The 20,928-nt window shown below is 43.0% G+C and overlaps 1 protein-coding gene across 10 annotated transcripts in view; it reads left to right on the top strand.

Annotated features, from left to right (window-relative positions):
* Window positions 1–3,765: 3,765 nt before the first annotated feature.
* LOC110524472 (tumor protein 63) overlaps window positions 3,766–20,928 on the top strand; it is a 121,139-nt gene continuing 103,976 nt past the window's right edge. For 9 of the 10 annotated variants that reach the window (XM_036980419.2, XM_036980330.2, XM_036980381.2 and 6 more), the window contains exon 1: window positions 3,778–4,038. In XM_036980419.2, coding sequence (XP_036836314.1) covers window positions 3,983–4,038 — 56 coding nt within the window. In that variant the 5' untranslated portion in view covers window positions 3,778–3,982. Of the gene's footprint in view, window positions 4,039–20,928 lie in introns of all 10 variants that reach the window. The other variant, XR_016495098.1, reaches the window with a different exon arrangement.

The following is a 20,928-nucleotide window of genomic DNA, read 5'->3' as shown; positions in this document are numbered from 1 at the left end:
CTGGAAGGGACACCTGCTTCTTCGTTGTCATGGATCACATCAAAAGAATGTGAGCGGTCCCCAGGAACAGGATTGAGAACCACTGCAGTAACGGTTTCTAGATGGAATTTGTATTTGAGGTCCTGGCAACTGGACCTTTTTTGGAACGCCATTATTTTTGTCTTACTGAGATTTACCGTCAGGGCCCAGGTCTCTCCAGAGGTCTAGGTGCTGCTGTCGGCCCTCCTTGGTTGGGGACAGAAGCACCAGACCATCAACAAACAGTAGACATTTGACTTCAGATTCTAGTAGGGTGAGGCCGGGTGCTGCAGACTGTTCTAATGCCCTCGCCAATTCATTGATATATATATATATATATATATATATATATATATATTGAAGAGAGTGGGGCTCAAGCTGCATCCCTGTCTCACCCCACAGCGCTGTGGAAAGAAATGTGTGTGTTTTTGCCACTTTTAACCGCACACTTGTTTGTGTACATGGTTTTATAATGTCGTATGTTTTTCAACAAACATTCCCCAATGTATATAGCAGACCCTCATGCCAAATTGAGTCAACGCTTTTTTGAAATCCACAAAGCTTGAGAAGACTTTGCCTTTGTTTTGATTTGTTTGTTTGTCAATAAGGGTGTGAGACAATTTGACATTTGCTCAGTACATTGTTTTCACTGAGGAAATGTACTAGTCTAGTCTGCAGTTAATGATAATGCAGAGGATTTTCTCAAGGTTGATGCATGTTATTGTGGTCAAATTTTTCTCTACTTTTGTGGATTGGGGAGGATCAGTCATCGTTCCAAATATTGGGGAAGATGACAGCGCTGAGGATGATGTTAAAGAGTTTAAGTATAACCAATTGGAATTTATGGTCTGTATATTTTATTCATTCATTTACGATACCATCATCTCTCTCTCTCTCTCTCTCTCTCTCTCTCCCTCTCCCACTCTGTCTCCCTCTCTCTCTCTCTCTCTCTCTTTTTATTAGACAGACAACAGTCCAGATCAACCACAGGGCTAGTGTTCCCTGGATACACCAGATCTATTTATTATCTCCCCCCTCTGTGACCCTGCCCTTTATTTTAGCCTGCTGATTCACTCTCCATTCATCTCCTAAAACCGCAAAACGCCTCTTGGTTTACAGCCTCGTACTATGTGGGTGAGAGGGAGAGAGAGACTGATAGTGAGAAGATAGTGTATTGGTGTTTTGGTGTTGGACTAAAAGCAACATTTTTATGTTAGATTAGACTAGTGTAAAGGCTTTTCTGGTATAACTTCTAATCTGTCTGTCTGTCTGGCCTCGCTTTGTTTCTATGGTCCCAGATAATACACTGATGGGGGACACCAAGATAATAAACTGATGGGGGACACCAAGATAATACACTGATGGAGGACACCAAGATAATACACTGACGGAGGACACCAAGACAATACACTGACGGAGGACACCAAGATAATACACTGACGGAGGACACCAAATGGGCAGCAACAGATACTAATTGGGTAACAAAGAACATCCCAAGAGGAAGAGACTTAGGTTAACTTTGTGATGTTTACTGCTCTCTACCTCTCAGCAGCACTGTCTACTGTTACCATTACCATTTCCTTAACCATCGTCAAGACTGACATCAGATCTGTGTGTAAGCTGACAGGTTCTCTCAGTCTGACTGTGTAATCAAATCAAATCAAATGTATTTATATAGCCCATCTTACATCAGCTGATATCACAAAGTGCTGTACAGAAACCCAGCCTAAAACCCCAAACAGCAAGCAATGCAGGTGTAGAAGCACAGTGGCTAGGAAAAACTCCCTAGAAAGACCAAAACCTAGGAAGAAACCTAGAGAGGAACCAGGCTATGAGGGGTGGCAAGTCCTCTTCTGGCTGTGCCGGGTGGAGATTATAACAGAACATGGCCAAGATGTTCAAATGTTCATAAACCAGCAGGGTCAAATAATAATAAACTGAAGCAGGTAGTCCTGAGGCATAGTCCTAGGGCTCAGATCCTCCGAGAGAGAGAAAGAGAGAGAGAGAGAGAGAAAGAGAGAGAGGAAGAAAGAACGATGGAAAGAGAGAGAGAGAATTAGAGAGAGCATACTTAAATTCACACAGGTCACCGAATAAGACAGGAGAAATACTCCAGATATAACAGACTGACCCTAGCCCCCCGCAACATAAACTACTGCAGCATAAATACTGGAGTCTGAGACAGGAGGGATCAGGAGACAATCACTAAATTAACTACAGACTAGATAGACTACAGACTAGATAGACTACCGACTAGATAGACTACAGGCTAGACATACTACAGGCTAGACAGACTACAGACTAGATAGACTACAGGCTAGACAGACTACAGACTAGATAGACTACAGGCTAGACAGACTACAGGCTAGACAGACTACATAATGGATAGACTACAGACTAGACAGACTACAGACTAGATAGACTACAGGCTAGATAGACTACAACTAGATAGACTACAGGCTAGACAGACTACAGACTAGACAGACTACAGACTAGATAGACTACAGACTAGATAGACTACAGGCTAGACAGATTACAGACTAGATAGACTACAGACTAGACAGACTACAGACTAGACAGACTACAGACTAGATAGACTACAGACTAGACAGACTACAGACTAGATGGACTACAGGCTACATAGACTACAGACTAGATAGACTACAGACTACAGAGACTACAGACTAGATAGACTACAGACTAGATAGACTACAGGCTAGACAGACTACAGACTAGATAGACTACAGACTAAATAGACTACAGACTAGACAGACTACAGACTAGATAGACTACAGACTAAATAGACTACAGACTAGATAGACTACAGACTAGATAGACTACAGACTACACCATGGGCACCAGGGGTTTGTTTATGGCATCTCTACACTAGCCAGACTGATACCAGGGGGTTGTTTATGGCATCTCTACACTAGCCAGACTGATACCAGGGGGTTGTTTATGGCATCTCTACACTAGCCAGACTGATACCAGGGGATTGTTTATGGCATCTCTACACTAGCCAGACTGATACCAGGGGTTTGTTTATGGCATCTCTACACTAGCCAGACTGATACCAGGGGATTGTTTATGGCATCTCTACACTAGCCAGACTGTAGCCAGACTGATACCAGGGGATTGTTTATGACATCTGTACACTAGCCAGACTGATACCAAGGGATTGTTTATGGCATCTCTACACTAGCCAGACTGATACCAGGGGATTGTTTATGACTTCTGTACACTAGCCAGACTGATACCAGGGGATTGTTTATGACATCTGTACACTAGCCAGACTGATACCAGGGGGTTGTTTATGGCATCTCTACACTAGCCAGACTGATACCAGGGGATTGTTTATGGCATCTCTACACTAGCCAGACTGATACCAGGGGGTTGTTTATGGCATCGCTACACTAGCCAGACTGATACCAGGCACAGTGGGGCTTGCGGTGGGCAGTATAGTGAGCAGTGTGATGCAACAGACATGTCTGTCGTTTAAACCTCCAGGGAATCTGGGTGGAAATGTCAGAGCAAGGCGAGGGAGCAAATGGCACAGGGATGAGCTTCAGCTTTTCAGGATAGTGGTGAGATAGGGGCTAGAGTTAGACCTAGGGAAATGGGTGAGGAGGGAGGGGTGTTGCTTGATATCTATATCCTAGCAACTGAGGGAGAGTGATACCCCTGTCCAACTGCTACCGGGGATTGGTCAGTGCGCTGGCTCAAACCCCGCCTCTTCGCTGGTGAGCCGAAGAAAAAAATACCAAAAATCTAAACATCCTCCAGACGTTCTTCACTGCTGTGCACTTGACCCTCCAGGACTTTAAAACACAGTCCTGTATTTATTAATTCTTATTTATTTATCTGATTTTATTCACCTAGTCCATGTATGATCACTAATACATGTGTTTATGTGATCTACTGACAGCTTTGAAGAGTTGACCACGAGAAGATAGAAAAATTCAGAATGAATTGTCCTTACTCCACAGCTGTGCAGTATTGCCCCGAGCTCCCCTTTCATCGGTAAGTAGCTAGCTAACAACTGGTGTGCTGTGAGTGGTGTGTTATAATAGCATTTAGCCATGTTACTGTCAAAAAACCCAGACCACTTGAACTTTACACAATGGACATACTTATTCTCCAAGGCCCTGTAATAGACTTGCGTCCTGTCCGGGGAACGTGCTTCTTTATCATGCTGGAGAAACAGGAGATCCTGCTGCCTTATGGTTGGTTCTGCTTCGGACAAGGCTGCTTTATTCTCCATGGTACTCCTCGACCATCAGCCATTTCAAAATGAAAGAAAGGAAAAAAACAACCCAGCAAACCGGGAACATTCCCAGAACATTAACTAAGATTTCCAAGTTCTGTTTAGTGTTTTATCTAACATTAGGAAGATAACATCTCAAAAACATTCAAAGAATGTACATATATATTTATTTATTTATTTATTTTCTTTCAGAAAATGTTTTAAATTAAATATCCTTGGAATGTTCTCCTAACGTTCACTGCAATGACGTGCACAACATCTGCAACAACCACCACAGAACGTTCCCCAAACGTTCTCATTAGGTTCCCAGAGAATATAACAACACAATGTTTTATAGAATATATTGCCGTAACAAAATGTAAAAACAACAGAAACGGTTCTGAGAAAACATTACGGGAACGTTCTGCCAACGTTGATGGACATGTTGTTAAAACCACCCATAACAGCAAGCAGGGAATAGTCCCACAACGCTCTCATATAGTAGTAGCGTTGACGTTAATGACATGATTGTTCCAATAACGTTCCCTAAACATTCTTCAGCAATCATATCGGGATTAAATTAAATTGGTGATGAGAAAACATTAGTGGAACGCTGCGCTAACATTAATGGAGATATCACCCGAGACACCTACACAGGTATAGGATATTAATTGGACCAGTTTCTCACAGCAGGAAAAGAATCCTGCAGCAACAGGAAACGTGAGTTACTATGTGGATTAAAATGAATGGACACATATGTGTGGGTTGATAAATATTTGATAGTAAATGGAAATTACAAACATCTTTAAAACCTTTGAATACAGTACAAGTGTTCATTTCATGCAGTGAAGGAAAATTTCTCTTGCAATAGGATGGTCAATGAACAACCAATGGTGTGTATTGATAACAACAAAGAACCTAGCAAACCTGGAACATTCCCAGAACATTTAGCTAACATTCCCATTAAGTTCTAGTGAGGGCTTGAACTAATATTAGTATGATAACGTCCCACAAACATTCAAAGAATGTTTTTGATCACCAAATATTATTTTCTAAGAATAGTTTTTGAAATGAAATATCCTTGGAATGTTCTCCTAACATTCACTAAAATCTTGTTCACAACATCTGTAAAAACGCTAAGGTTCTCATTAGGTTGCCAGGGAGTGTCTGGTTGCCAGGGAGTGTCTGGTTGCCAGGGAGTGTCTGGTTGCCAGGGAGTGTATTAATACAAGGTTCCAGTAATGTTCCTAGAACATAAGGGTATTGTCCAAACATAGCTATAGCTTCTTTTTTTTTTAAGAAAGGTAATCAAGGTGATTTGCGATCTGCAAGCGCTGTAGGCTACTGAGTCTGCTGTGCCACCAAGATCCTACAGTTTCTAGTGGATTTTCCCTTTGTACTGAAATCCTGAATTAAATTATAGTCCAAACTATGGCTATGTGTTTTCGGTACATTATGCACATCCATATACACTTCACCGCAATCTGCCAGCCAATCATTTAACATGAATGTCAAGTCTGTAGGGAAAATAAAAGTCCGAACAGCACAACTTACCAGGATATAAAGAAGATTGGTAGAGTAAGACATAGTAGAGGATAGTTATTTTTCTAGATGTAGTTATCCTCTCTTTACAAAGACAAAGAACCCAACCTGATAGTCAGAGGGAAGGTATAAACAGATGTATTTTTGTGTTAGTCATATTCCAGGGATACCACTCCAAAGCTCCCCGGTTTCGCTTGTGACTTCCAACAAAATATGGTAAAACTATGTTTGTCAAATATATGTCTAATAAATTGTCATATAATTCCAAATAATTGCCAAAAAGTTCCTCAACAGTAAGACAACACTACCACATGAAGAAAAGACCTCTGTGGACTGTTCTTAACTTCATTTGAACATAGGAATAACCTTCTAAGGACAGTGAGGGAATGTCGTAACTTCATTTGAACATAGGAATAACCTTCTAAGGACAGTGAGGGAATGTCGTAACTTCATTTGAACATAGGAATAACCTTCTAAGGACAGTGAGGGAATGTTTTAACTTCATTTGAACATAGGAATAACCTTCTAAGGACAGTGAGGGAATGTCGTAACTTCATTTGAACATAGGAATAACCTTCTAAGGACAGTGAGGGAATGTCGTAACTTCATTTGAACATAGGAATAACCTTCTAAGGACAGTGAGGGAATGTTTTCTGCACCCTAATACAAATATTATCTGAATGTCAATACAACTGGAGAGTTTTAGTGTTTTGGGAACTTATCTCCTGTCATATCCACACAATGTCCCCACAATCTAAATAAATGTTTTAAGAACTTTTAAAGAACATACAAAAATGTGTTTTGGGAATTTTCTTGTAACAACAATGTTTTTTCACACAAAAATAAGTATTGGATAATCAGCTGCACATATTCTGAGAACCTGACATTCTGAGAACCTGACATTCTGACATTCTGAGAACCTGACATTCTGAGAACCTGACATTCTGACATTCTGAGAACCTGACATTCTGACATTCTGAGAACCTGACATTCTGAGAACCTGACATTCTGACATTCTGAGAACCTGACATTCTGAGAACCTGACATTCTGACATTCTGAGAACCTGACATTCTGACATTCTGAGAACCTGACATTCTGAGAACCTGACATTCTGACATTCTGAGAACCTGACATTCTGACATTCTGAGAACCAGACATTCTGACATTCTGAGAACCTGACATTCTGAGAACCTGACATTCTGACATTCTGAGAACCTGACATTCTGAGAACCTGACATTCTGAGAACCTGACATTCTGACATTCTGAGAACCTGACATTCTGAGAACCTGACATTCTGAGAACCTGACATTCTGAGAACCTGACATTCTGAGAACCTGACATTCTGAGAACCTGACATTCTGACATTCTGAGAACCTGACATTCTGAGAACCTGACATTCTGAGAACCTGACATTCTGAGAACCTGACATTCTGACATTCTGAGAACCTGACATTCTGAGAACCTGACATTCTGAGAACCTGACATTCTGAGAACCTGACATTCTGACATTCTGAGAACCTGACATTCTGACATTCTGAGAACCTGACATTCTGAGAACCTGACATTCTGAGAACCTGACATTCTGCCATTCTGAGAACCTTAACAGAACAGACTAAATGTGTTCTGGGAACATTCTTGAAATGTCAGAAAAATGTTTTATACAAACATTTTATAATCATCAGCACAACTGGACAGTTTGTTTGTGTTATGAGAACATTTGACGCAACCTAACAAATGTTCCGGGAATTTTCACAGAAGTCATTTTGGTTTGCTGGGAAGGCTCTCTGGTATCAGAGTTGAATGACCGGCTCAATGTAAGCATGAAACACAGGCTACTAGTAGTCCATATAGTAGTATTATGTTATGGCAATATGGTAACTCTCTATCTTGGCATTGTGGTCCTTTGCGCATTTTCACTGTAGCCAACCTTCTGCCATTTGAAACATTTCTAGATAATGGAGAACGAAAGCAGATTAGGGTGATTTCATGGGTCTCAGCCTCTCTGTAGCTGGGTCAGACAGAGATGGTTGGTCGACCAGGAAGAGAAGGTCTGTAAGGTGATTTCATGGGTCTCAGCCTCTCTGTAGCTGGGTCAGACAGAGATGGTTGGTCGACCAGGAAGAGAATGTCTGTAAGGTGATTTCATGGGTCTCAGCCTCTCTGTAGCTGGGTCAGACAGAGATGGTTGGTCGACCAGGAAGAGAATGTCTGTAAGGTGATTTCATGGGTCTCAGCCTCTCTGTAGCTGGGTCAGTCAGAGATGGTTGGTCGACCAGGAAGAGAATGTCTGTAAGGTGATTTCATGGGTCTCAGCCTCTCTGTAGCTGGGTCAGTCAGAGATGGTTGGTCGACCATGGTCTGTAGGTGTACTTATCCACTGTAGAGAACTGTCTGGCAGTTATTAATGGAAAGAGGGGAACAAAAGTAAAACTGGTGAAACCCCTGTGGGTTGTCAGACCAGACCACGGATAGTGGGTCTGTTGTGGGTCAGACATGGTTGGATAGTGGGTCTGTTGTGGGTCAGACATGGTTGGATAGTGGGTCTGTTGCTGGGTCAGACATGGTTGGATAGTGGGTCTGTTGTGGGTCAGACATGGTTGGATAGTGGGTCTGTTGCTGGGTCAGACATGGTTGAATAGTGGGTGTGTTGCTGGGTCAGACATGGTTGGATTGTCCGATTAGACCAGGGATAGGGAGTCTGTTGCTGGGTCAAACGAGGGTAGGGTGTCTATAGCTGTGTCAGAGACGACTTGGATTGTCCGCCGTAACCAGGGATAGGGAGTCTGTTGCCGGGTCAAACGGGTAGGGTGTCTATAGCTTGGTCAGAGACGGTTGTCCGACTAAGGTGGCTGGAGGTGCAAACAGACATTAAAACAGTTGTGTCTAGATGTTCAGCTGCCAGCCCGGTCTGATATTTATAGGTGCGGCGTTCTCATTGCAACAATGCCTCCACAGTGCAGGACAGGAGCGCCGGGCAAAGTCTGAAGTGACAGCAGAGCAGTCTAAGCAGTCACATGAAACCTTCTGCTCCTTCACCCTTCTGTACATTTATATGGCTGTTGAGATGAAGGTGATGATGAGGAAATACGAGCTCTAGATTGATCTGAATTGATACAGTTGTATGTACGTCTGACCATAGTGGGATATCGATACTGTGGTATGTACGTCTGACCATAGTGGGTTATCGATACTGTGGTATGTATGTCTGACCATAGTGGGATATCGATACTGTGGTATGTACGTCTGACAATAGTGGGATATTGATACTGTGGTATGTACGTCTGACCATAGTGGGATATCGATACTGTGGTATGTATGTCTGACCATAGTGGGATATCGATACTGTGGTATGTACGTCTGACCATAGTGGGATATCGATACTGTGGTATGTACGTCTGACCATAGTGGGATATCGATACTGTGGTATGTATGTCTGACCATAGTGGGATATCGATACTGTGGTATGTACGTCTGACCATAGTGGGATATTGATACTGTGGTATGTACGTCTGACCATAGTGGGATATCGATACTGTGGTATGTACGTCTGACCATAGTGGGATATCGATACTGTGGTATGTATGTCTGACCATAGTGGGATATTGTACATATTACTGGGGTTAAGTTCCACACATAAAAACAATAAAGTATATCTGATGGTTTAGAAGAGTTAGGCTTTTTGTATTTGTGTTTATATTGTTTGGAGTACTTGCTTATCTAATCCACTGATCCAAACCAACGGTCACTCTAAAAGTAGAGATATCCTTAATAGAAAATGACTCAAATAAAAGTGAAAGTCAACCAGTAAAATATCACTTGAGTTAAAAGTCTAAAAGTATTTGGTTTGAAATAACTCAGCAAAAAAAAGAAACGCCCTCTTACTGTCAACTGTGTTTATTTTCAGCAAACTTTACATGTGTAAATATTTGTATGAACATAACAAGATTCAACAAACTGAACAAGTTCCACAGACACGTGACTAACAGAAATTGAATAATGTGTCCCTGAACAAAGGGGGGTTCAAAATCAAAAGTAACAGTCAGTATCTGGTGCGGCCACCAGCTGCATTAAGTACTGCAGTGCATCTCCTCCTCATGGACTGCACCAGATTTGCCAGTTCTTGCTGTGAGATGTTACTCCACTCTTCCAACAAGGCACCTGCAAGTTCCTGGACATTTCTGTGGGGAATGGCCCTAGCCCTCACCCTCCGATCCAACAGGTCCCAGACATCTCTGGGGGGAATGGCCCTAGCCCTCACCCTCCGATCCAACAGGTCCCAGACATTTCTGGGGGGAATAGCCCAAGCCCTCACCCTCCGATCCAACAGGTCCCAGACATTTCTGGGGGGAATGGCCCAAGCCCTAGCCCTCCGAATACAACAGGTCCCAGACGTGCTCAATGAGATTGAGATCCGGGCTCGTCACTGGCCATGGCAGGACCCTGACATTCCTGTCTTGCAGGAAATCACGCACAGAACAAGTAGTATGGCTGGTGGCATTGTCATGCTGGAGGGTCATGTCAGGATGAGCCTGCAGGAAGTGTACCACATGAGGGAGGAGGATGTCTTCCCTGTAACGCACAGCGTTGAGATTGCCTGCAATGACAACAAGCTCAGTCCGATGAAGCTGTGACACACCGCCCCAAACCATGACTGACCCTCCGCCTTCAAATCGATCTCGCTCCTGTGCAGGTGTTGTTACACGTGGTCTGCCACTGCGAGGACGGTCAGCTGTCCGTCCTGTCTCCCTGTAGCGCTGTCTTAGGTGTCTCACAGTACGGACATTGCAATTTAATGCCCTGGCCACTTCTGCAGTCCTCATGCCTCCTTGCAGTATGCCTAAGGCACGTTCACACAGATGAACAAGGACCCTGGGCATCTTTCTTTTGGTGTTTTTCAGAGCCAGTAGAAAGGCCTCTTTAGTGTCCTAGGTTTCATAACTGTGACCTTAATTGCCCACTGTCTGTAAGCTGTTAAGTGTCTTAACGACCGTTCCACAGGTGTATGTTCATTAATTGTGGTTCATTGAACAAGCAGTGTTTAAACCCTTTACAATGAAGAAGTTATTTGTATTTTTATGAATTATCTTTGAAAGACAGGGTCCCGAAAAAGGGACACTTCTTTTGTACTAGTTTGTACTTAACTAAGTAAATGTAATTGCTAAAATATACTTAAGTATCAAAAAAAAAAAAAAAAAGTATAAATCATTTAAAATTACTTATATTAAGCAAACCAGACGGGACCATTTTCTTGTTTTTAAAATGTATGTATAGCCAGGGGTACACTCCAACACTCAGAAATTATTTACAGAAGATGCATTTGTGTTTAGTGAGTCCTCCAGATCAGAGGCAGTAGGGATGACCAGGGATGTTCTCTGTTTAGTGAGTCCTCCAGATCAGAGGCAGTAAGGATGACCAGGGATGTTCTCTGTTTAGTGAGTCCTCCAGATCAGAGGTAGTAGGGATGACCAGGGATGTTCTCTGTTTAGTGAGTCCTCCAGATCAGAGGCAGTAGGGATGACCAGGGATGTTCTCTGTTTAGTGAGTCCTCCAGATCAGAGGCAGTAGGGATGACCAGGGATGTTCTCTGTTTAGTGAGTCCTCCAGATCAGAGGCAGTAGGGATGACCAGGGATGTTCTCTGTTTAGTGAGTCCACCAGATCAGAGGCAGTACGGATGACCAGGGATGTTCTCTGTTTAGTGAGTCCTCCAGATCAGAGGCAGTAGGGATGACCAGGGATGTTCTCTGTTTAGTGAGTCCTCCAGATCAGAGGCAGTAGGGATGACCAGGGATGTTCTCTGTTTAGTGAGTCCTCCAGATCAGAGACAGTAGCGATGACCAGGGATGTTCTCTGTTTAGTGAGTCCTCCAGATCAGAGGCAGTAGGGATGACCAGGGATGTTCTCTGTTTAGTGAGTCCTCCAGATCAGAGGCAGTACGGATGACCAGGGATGTTCTCTGTTTAGTGAGTCCACCAGATCAGAGGCAGTACGGATGACCAGGGATGTTCTCTGTTTAGTGAGTCCTCCAGATCAGAGGCAGTAGGGATGACCAGGGATGTTCTCTGTTTAGTGAGTCCTCCAGATCAGAGGCAGTAGGGATGACCAGGGATGTTCTCTGTTTAGTGAGTCCTCCAGATCAGAGACAGTAGGGATGACCAGGGATGTTCTCTGTTTAGTGAGTCCTCCAGATCAGAGGCAGTACGGATGACCAGGGATGTTCTCTGTTTAGTGAGTCCTCCAGATCAGAGGCAGTAGGGATGACCAGGGATGTTCTCTGTTTAGTGAGTCCTCCAGATCAGAGGCAGTACGGATGACCAGGGATGTTCTCTGTTTAGTGAGTCCTCCAGATCAGAGGCAGTACGGATGACCAGGGATGTTCTCTGTTTAGTGAGTCCTCCAGATCAGAGGCAGTAGGGATGACCAGGTGTTCTCTTCATAAGTGCGTCAATTTGACAATGTTCCTGTCCTGCTAAGCATTCAAAATTGAAAAAGTACTTTGGGTGTCAGGGAAACTTTATGGAGTAAAAAGTACATTATTTTCTTTAGGAATGTAGTGAAGTAAAAGTAAAAGTAATCAAAAATATAAATAGTAAAGTACAAATATCCCGAAAAACTACTTATGTAGTACATGAAAGTATTTTTACTTAAGTAATTTACACCACTTATCAGTCACATGAAAAGAACAACATGAAGAGTTAAAGAGACAAAATGTTTATTATCTATTTTACCTTTATTTAACTAGGCAAGTGAAGTTAAGAACAAATTCTTATTTACAATGACAGCCTAGGAACAGTGTGTTAACTGCCTTGTTCTGGGGCAGAACGACAGATTTGTACCTTGTCAGCTCGGGGATTCAATCCTCCAACCTTTCGGTTACTAGATCAACGCTCTAACCACTAAGCTACCTGCCGCCCCAAAGATAATCTAATCTTAAAAAGTAATCTTCATATTTCAGATATATACAGTGTATAAAACTGTATTTTTTGTGAAGAATCAACAACAAGTGGGACACAATCATGAAGTGGAACGACATTTATTGGATATTTCAAACTTTTTTAACAAATCAAAAACTGAAAAATTGGGCGTGCAAAATTATTCAGCCCCCTTAAGTTAATACTTTGTAGCGCCACCTTTTGCTGCGATTACAGCTGTAAGTCGCTTGGGGTATGTCTCTATCAGTTTTGCACATCGAGAGACTGACATTTTTTCCCATTACTCCTTGCAAAACAGCTCGAGCTCAGTGAGGTTGGATGGAGAGCATTTGTGAACAGCAGTTTTCAGTTCTTTCCACAGATTCTCGATTGGATTCAGGTCTGGACTTTGACTTGGCCATTCTAACACCTGGATATGTTTATTTTTGAACCATTCCATTGTAGATTTTGCTTTATGTTTTGGATCATTGTCTTGTTGGAAGACAAATCTCCGTCCCAGTCTCAGGTCTTTTGCAGACTCCATCAGGTTTTCTTCCAGAATGGTCCTGTATTTGGCTCCATCCATCTTCCCATCAATTTTAACCATCTTCCCTGTCCCTGCTGAAGAAAAGCAGGCCCAAACCATGATGCTGCCACCACCATGTTTGACAGTGGGGATGGTGTGTTCAGCTGTGTTGCTTTTACGCCAAACATAACGTTTTGCATTGTTGCCAAAAAGTTCCATTTTGGTTTCATCTGACCAGAGCACCTTCCTCCACATGTTTGGTGTGTCTCCCAGGTGGCTTGTGGCAAACTTTAAACGACACTTTTTATGGATATCTTTTAGAAATGGCTTTCTTCTTGGCACTCTTCCATAAAGGCCAGATTTGTGCAATATACGACTGATTGTTGTCCTATGGACAGAGTCTCCCACCTCAGCTGTAGATCTCTGCAGTTCATCCAGAGTGATCATGTCATCTTGGCTGCATCTCTGATCAGTCTTCTCCTTGTATGAGCTGAAAGTTTAGAGGGACGGCCAGGTCTTGGTAGATTTGCAGTGGTCTGGTACTCCTTCCATTTCAATATTATCGCTTGCATAGTGCTACTTGGGATGTTTAAAGCTTGGGAAATATTTTTGTATCCAAATCCGGCTTTAAACTTCTTCACAACAGTATCTCGGACCTGCCTGGTGTGTTCCTTGTTCTTCATGATGCTCTCTGCGCTTTTGACGGACCTCTGAGACTATCACAGTGCTGGTGCATTTATACGGAGACTTGATTACACACAGGTGGATTGTATTTATCATCATTAGTCATTTAGGTCAACATTGGATCATTCAGAGATCCTCACTGAACTTCTGGAGAGAGTTTGCTGCACTGAAAGTAAAGGGGCTGAATAATTTTGCACGCCCAATTTTTCAGTTTTTGATTTGTTAAAAAAGTTTGAAATATCCAATAAATGTCGTTCCATTTCATGATTGTGTCCCACTTGTTGTTGATTCTTCACAAAAAAATACAGTTTTATATCTTTATGTTTGAAGCCTGAAATGTGGCAAAAGGTCGCAAAGTTCAAGGCGGCCGAATACTTTCGCAAGGCACTGTGTACAATGAAGTGTCATCCCTCTCTCTCCCTCGCTCTCTCTCCCTCGCTCTCTCTCCCTCTCTCCCTCTCCCTCGCTCTCTCTCCCTCTCTCTCTCTCTCGCTCTCTCTCTCTCCCTCGCTCTCTCTCCCTCTCTCTCTCTCTCCCTCACTCTCTCTCTCTCTCCCACGCTCTCTCTCCCTCTCTCTCTCTCTCCCTCACTCTCTCTCTCTCTCCCACGCTCTCTCTCCCTCTCTGTCTCTCTCTCTCTCCCTCGCTCTCTCCCTCTCTCTGTCTCTCTCTCTCTCTCTCCCTCGCTCTCTCCCTCTCTCTCTCTCTCCCTCTCTCTCTCCCTCTCTCCCTCTCTCTCTCTCTCTCTCTCTCCCTCGCTCTCTCCCTCTCTCTCTCTCTCTCTCTCTCCCTCGCTCTCTCCCTCGCTCTCTCCCTCTCTCTCTCTCCCTCACTCTCTTCATCTATACAGTGCCTTCAGAAAGTATTCAAACCCCTTGACTTTTTCCACATTTTGTTACGTTATTCTAAAATGTATGAAATTATTTTTCTTCTCATCAATCTACACCCAATGCACCCATAATGACAGAAATATGTCTAAATTGTCTCTGACATAGATGACAATTAAAAGTCTAAGGAGGGTGAAATCCTCTCCTCCTCACTAGAACGTTGCTTTCCAAGATAGAAGTCTGTTCTGAGTGTTCACAACAAATCAAAACATGTTTTATATTTAATTACTTTACTTTACTTAAGATATGGGATATTATATGAGTAAATACTGGGTGTTTAAAATAAAAAACTTGACTGAAGTGGTACCTTTTAACAAGTGGGGTGTAAGGGGAGCAGTCTGATAAGATAGCTTAGCTGTTGGTTAAAACTGACAACCATACAAAGGTGAGGTTGACCTTTAACCCTGAGCCTGGTTTACACACACAGCCGGGAACCTCATGTGTACTGAAAGCATTACTATAGCTGTATGAAGGACTTTGGCTGCAGAAAACAGTCTGAAACTCATGCTAATTGACCTAAAAAGGTACAATATTTAATTAGCATAGATTTTTAATAACAACCTCAATACATTTGTTTGTGAAAGTTTAAAAATTATATCATATATTTATGTATTTTATAAAGACACGTTAGGAATCATTCTCATCAAGGTCAAACTTTTTGGGCTGAGATTCTCATTTCGAATGTCCCTCTCCTTTTTACCATTCAACTACCTGGTTGGAGATCCTTTACCTGGTTTGAGATCCTTTACCTGGTTGGAGATCCTTTACCTGGTTGGAGATCCTTTACCTGGTTGGAGATCCTTTACCTGGTTTGAAACCCTTGGACACAGTAGAAGCATGCAACAGAGAGCAGCAGACGCCTTCGGGCAGTCATGTCCCTCTTTTAGCCTGGTTGAGGAATGAGGGGGGGGGGGGGGGGGGGGGGGTGATAGGGGGATGAGAGTGAGGGGGATGAGAGGGAGAGGGAGAGGGAGAGAGCGAGGGGGATGAGAGAGAGGGGGGATGAGAGAGAGGGGGGATGAGAGAGAGAGGGGGGATGAGGAGGAGGGGGATGAGAGAGAGACAGAGAGAGAGAGCGAGGGGGATGAGAGGGAGGGGGGGATGAGAGGGAGGGGGGATGAGAGAGAGGGGGTGAGAGGGAGAGAGCGAGGGGGATGAGAGAGATGGGGGATGAGAGGGAGGGAGGGGGGGGATGAGAGAGAGAGGGGGGATGAGGAGGAGGGGGAAGAGAGAGCGAGGGGCTGAGTGGCTGAGCGTAAGAAAGGCTGAGGTCTTTGAAGGTGTGATTAATGATGACACAGGAGAAGCTCCCGGATCGGCTGGTCTGTTTGTTTTGATTGCATTTTCATCGGTGGATGTGACCGACTTGGCGAGAGACAATAGCTCAGCTCTGTTTAGTGGTGACCTCTGCCCCAGTGTTCAGTCTTCACTCTGGACTGCTGAGGGGCCCAGGGGCTGGAGGGGCCCGGCCTACCTGTCTGTCTTCAGGTGAGGGGCTGGAGGGGCCCGGCCTGTCTGCCTGTCTGTCTGTAGGGTCATGCTGAACAGCCTTCCCCTCAGGGCAGAACGACTGACTGTCTAAATAACCCTCGGAGTAACCGGTGTCTGTATTCTGTTTCCACATTGCCTATTGCTGGCAACACCTATTCACTAAGTCACATTCCAGGTATGTGTTCTGATTCTGAAAAGACTAAACTCCTCTGTAAACACCCAACAACAGCCTAGCTCTGACTAAATGTTATTACAAAACTGTCCGTACCTATTAGTCTACACCAGACACTAAGTTAAACACACTGCATGGAATCATGGATCCTTGGGAATATTTAACACACTGCATGGAATCATGGATCCCTGGGAATATTCAACACACTGCATGGAATCATGGATCCTTGGGAATATTCAACACACTGCATGGAATCATGGATCCCTGGGAATATTCAACACACTGCATGGAATCATGGATCCTTGGGAATATTCAACTCACTGCATGGAATCATGGATCCCTGGGAATTTTCAACACACTGCATGGAATCATGGATCCCTGGGAATTTTCAACACACTGCAATAACTTGTAAAACAAAACAAGTTGAAAGAGACACGGCATCCAAATCACTGCTAACCAAACATGACATTTAAATGTAACATTTCATTCAACTCCCTCTGCTGACTCACCCAGTAATAACCCACCCACTTCAGTTCGCACCTTCATCCAGGAAATGACTATCTCCTCCCTGACCACACTGCACGCTACCCACCACAATCAACAACTTGGGTCACATCCCAAATGGCACCCTATTTTCTTTGGGCCCTGGTCAAAAGTAGTGCACTACTGTCAACTGACTTCTCCAGTCTCATAGACTTGTATCATTAACAGTCTTTACATCCATGTTCAGTGGGCCTTCTCTCTCTCTGTCCATGTTCAGTGGGCCTTCTCTCTCTCTGTCCATGTTCAGTGGGCCTTCTCTCTCTCTCTGTCCATGTTCAGTGGGCCTTCTCTCTCTCTCTGTCCATGTTCAGTGGGCCTTCTCTCTCTCTCTGTCCATGTTCAGTGGGCCTTCTCTCTCTCTCTGTCCATGTTCAGTGGGCCTTCTCTCTCTCTCTGTCCATGTTCAGTGGGCCTTCTCTCTCTCTCTGTCCATGTTCAGTGGGCCTTCTCTCTCTCTGTCCATGTTCAGTGGGCCTTGGAACCACTTCCCTGTTTGACCTCTAGGTTTTATGGGTATTATGACACTTCCACTGCGGGGCGTGGACTCTACAAGGTGTGGAAAGTGTTCCGCAGGGATGCTGGCCCATGTTGACGCCAATGCTTTTCACAGTTGTGTCAAGTTGTCTGGATGACCTTTGGGTGGTGGACCAGTCTTGAAAATCCCAGCAGTGTTGCAGTTCTTGGCACAAACCGTTGCGCCTGGGACCTACTACCACACCCCATTCAAAGGCACTTAAATATTTTATCTTGCCCTTTCACCCTCTGAATGACACACATACACAATCCATGTCTCAATTCTCTCAAGGCTTAAAAATCCTTCTTTAACCCGTCTCCTCCCCTTCCTCTACACTGATTGAAGTGGATTTAACAAATTACATCAATAATTGATCATAGCTTTTGTCTGGATTCGCCTGGTCAGTCTGTGAAGTGGAAAGATGTCCTCAATGTGTTGTCCAGTGCGTATTGAGTCTTCAGCAGTACAGACCACTCCCGTGATGTCAGAGTTTTTAGATAAACTGAATGCTAACTTTGCAATGAGATTTTTATGATTTGAAATCCCCACAGAGGTTGTGCAGTTTGTTAATAGGGACTGATGCAAGGGGAAAAGTTAGTCAGCTGAGATATGCATAAAAGGTTTCTGTGTTGAACAAACAACAAAACAAACAACAAGAGAAGACAGAGAAAATAAGGAAATTATAAAGGAATAGAAAATAGAACAGAATTGTGATGTTGGAGGAGAAAAGGTTCCCTATGTGTAAATAAAAACAAAAGATGAAGCTACAGTGCCTTGCGAAAGTATTCGGCCCCCTTGAACTTTGCGACCTTTTGCCACATTTCAGGCTTCAAACATAAAGATATAAAACTGTATTTTTTTGTGAAGAATCAACAACAAGTGGGACACAATCATGAAGTGGAACGACATTTATTGGATATTTCAAACTTTTTTAACAAATCAAAAACTGAATCTCTGAATGATCCATACAATGTCCTGCAAGGCACTGTATGTATGTAAAATGGACAGGAAAGTAGAAATGAATCCATGTGTGGAAGGTCAACTATGTAATGTGTTCCAGTATCTAAACAATTTGATGCACTAAATTAGGCTAATCTTACAACATTTAATTTTAATAAAAGTGCTTTATAATATTATAATTGTGTTTATGCATTGTTTTTTTATACCGGTCTTGGGAAGAGTAATCCCATGTAGAAAATGTCTGGACATCTTGTAAAAAGATATCTAATCTGGCCGCCCTAACAATTTTATTTAATACCTCCAACTGAATGTTGATCTTTTTTTAATTAATTATTTTATTTCACCTTTATTTAACCAGGTAGGCTAGTTGAGAACACCTTTATTTAACCTGGTAGGCCAGTTGAGAACACCTTTATTTAACCTGGTAGGCCAGTTGAGAACAAGTTCTCATTTACAACTGCCACCTGGCCAAGATAAAGCAAAGCAGTGCGACACAGACAACAACACAGAGTTACACATGGAGTAAACAAACGTACAGTCAATAACACAATAGAAAAAGTCTATATACAGTCTGCAAATGGAACATGGAGGTAATGAAATAAATAGGCCATAGTAGAGAATCTGCCAAGAGTACCCCACTGAAATACCCCTGAAGTACCCCTGAGTACCCCTAAAGTACTCCCGAAGTACCCCTCCCAAAGTAACACCGAAGTACCATCGGAGCACCCCCGGAGTACCCCATCATGTGCATTTTACCAGTCATGATGTCATGAGTTTTCTCAAGTACCCCATGTGGATACGCCAAGTACCCCCAGGGTTCCTAGTACCCCTGGTGGGAACCGCCTTAAAGTATCTAGCTAGTATTAGTGTACCAAGTTTGATACTTGTATCATAAAGTGGAATGAGCTCAGGTATATTTGGTTCTAATGCGCTGGACTATGTACACCAAGGGCCACCATTTTTAATTAATTAATTAATACAAGGTTGATGTCAAATATTTAGCCACCTAATCTAAACATGTTTTGTTTTTACATAAAGTTTAGGCCTAAAAATCTACAAGGCGCCTCTTGAAATAATCTGTCTCGGTGGTCTGTGTGTTATTGTTGACAGGTACTGTACATAACGTTTGAGTTGTGAATTGATTCTCAGAAAGCAGCGCTGAAAGTGTTATGCGTTGCGAACCCAGCTTGTAGATAATATCATCTCTGCAAATTGTAAAGTAAGTGTATTTTTTTACTATTACAATATATATGTAGTTGAAGCATTTAAAAAAATAAAAATGTGAATGTGCGCGATAGTCAAATAGTGTAAAAGTACGTCATGCTGTCTGGCAGTCAATGTTTCCGTTTATACATAACTAACGTTAAATAGTTTTATTACAATTACAGTGAAGTTACATTAGTATTAACGTAGCTAGCTAATGTCGAATAATAATTTATAACATTTTAATGCGATACGTTTTACTGTAGGCCTGCAAATATTTAGGCGATGTGCATTGTTACACTGTATAACGTCAATGTGTAAACTCCCCCACCACTAGCAGCTCTGATTCCACCTTCAGCTGGTCTTTAGGAGAAGCAGCCAGGCACCGCCAGTGTCTATAGCTAGTTCAGTATGCACAATAAAGCCTAGGTCTACCTGTTCAAAGACACAAAAGACTGAACTATGCATGTCCTGCGTAAAATACAAGAGGATTTAGTTTTCTTCTGTATACAATAGGTAAGTGGAAAAGTGTGTGTGTGTGTGGGGGGGGGGGGGGTTGAATGTGCACACTGAGTGAAAAGACAACTGACCTGCTAGCGTGTCTCTGTTTTACGTCCCAAATGGCATCACATTCCCTACGTAGTGCACATATCGTTTGACAGGGGGGGACCATAGCTTTGGTCTAAAGTAGTGCACTGCATAGGGAATAGTGTGCCATTTTGGGACTCGAATTTCCCAGTGTGCGTCTCTCTCTCTCTGCCAAATCACTATCTATTGACTACACAGTGTGAGTTGAAAGAAGCTTTTCTACCTTATGACAGGCTTGGCAGCACCTTGTTGTCCTAGTAATGCAGCTGGAGCGTATGTTCCCTCTGCCTCACACAGCACCACACCTCTTTAGCTCATAAGGAGGAGGGGAGGAGGAGGAGGGGGAGGACTGCCAAGCCAGGTTTTTGGGAAAGCGAGATGTACTTTGAACACAGCAAAGTTAGCGAGAAGATATTTAAATTGACTCAGACCCTTTAGCCTGAAGAAATGGAGCTAAAACTGAAAGACAGCAGGATTGTCAGTTCATATTATATGGATACAACGAAATGACTAGGCCTAGATGATGTTGTCATGGATAAATGACTAGGCCTAGATGATGTTGTCATGGATAAATGACTAGGCCTAGATGATGTTGTCATGGATAAATGACTAGGCCTAGATGATGTTGTCATGGATAAATGACTA

The sequence above is a fragment of the Oncorhynchus mykiss genome, chromosome 1, assembly GCF_057628025.1.
Source record: "Oncorhynchus mykiss isolate SJ-2025 chromosome 1, ASM5762802v1, whole genome shotgun sequence".
Taxonomy (NCBI): Eukaryota; Metazoa; Chordata; class Actinopteri; order Salmoniformes; family Salmonidae; genus Oncorhynchus; species Oncorhynchus mykiss.
This window is presented reverse-complemented; position numbering and strand designations above follow the sequence as displayed.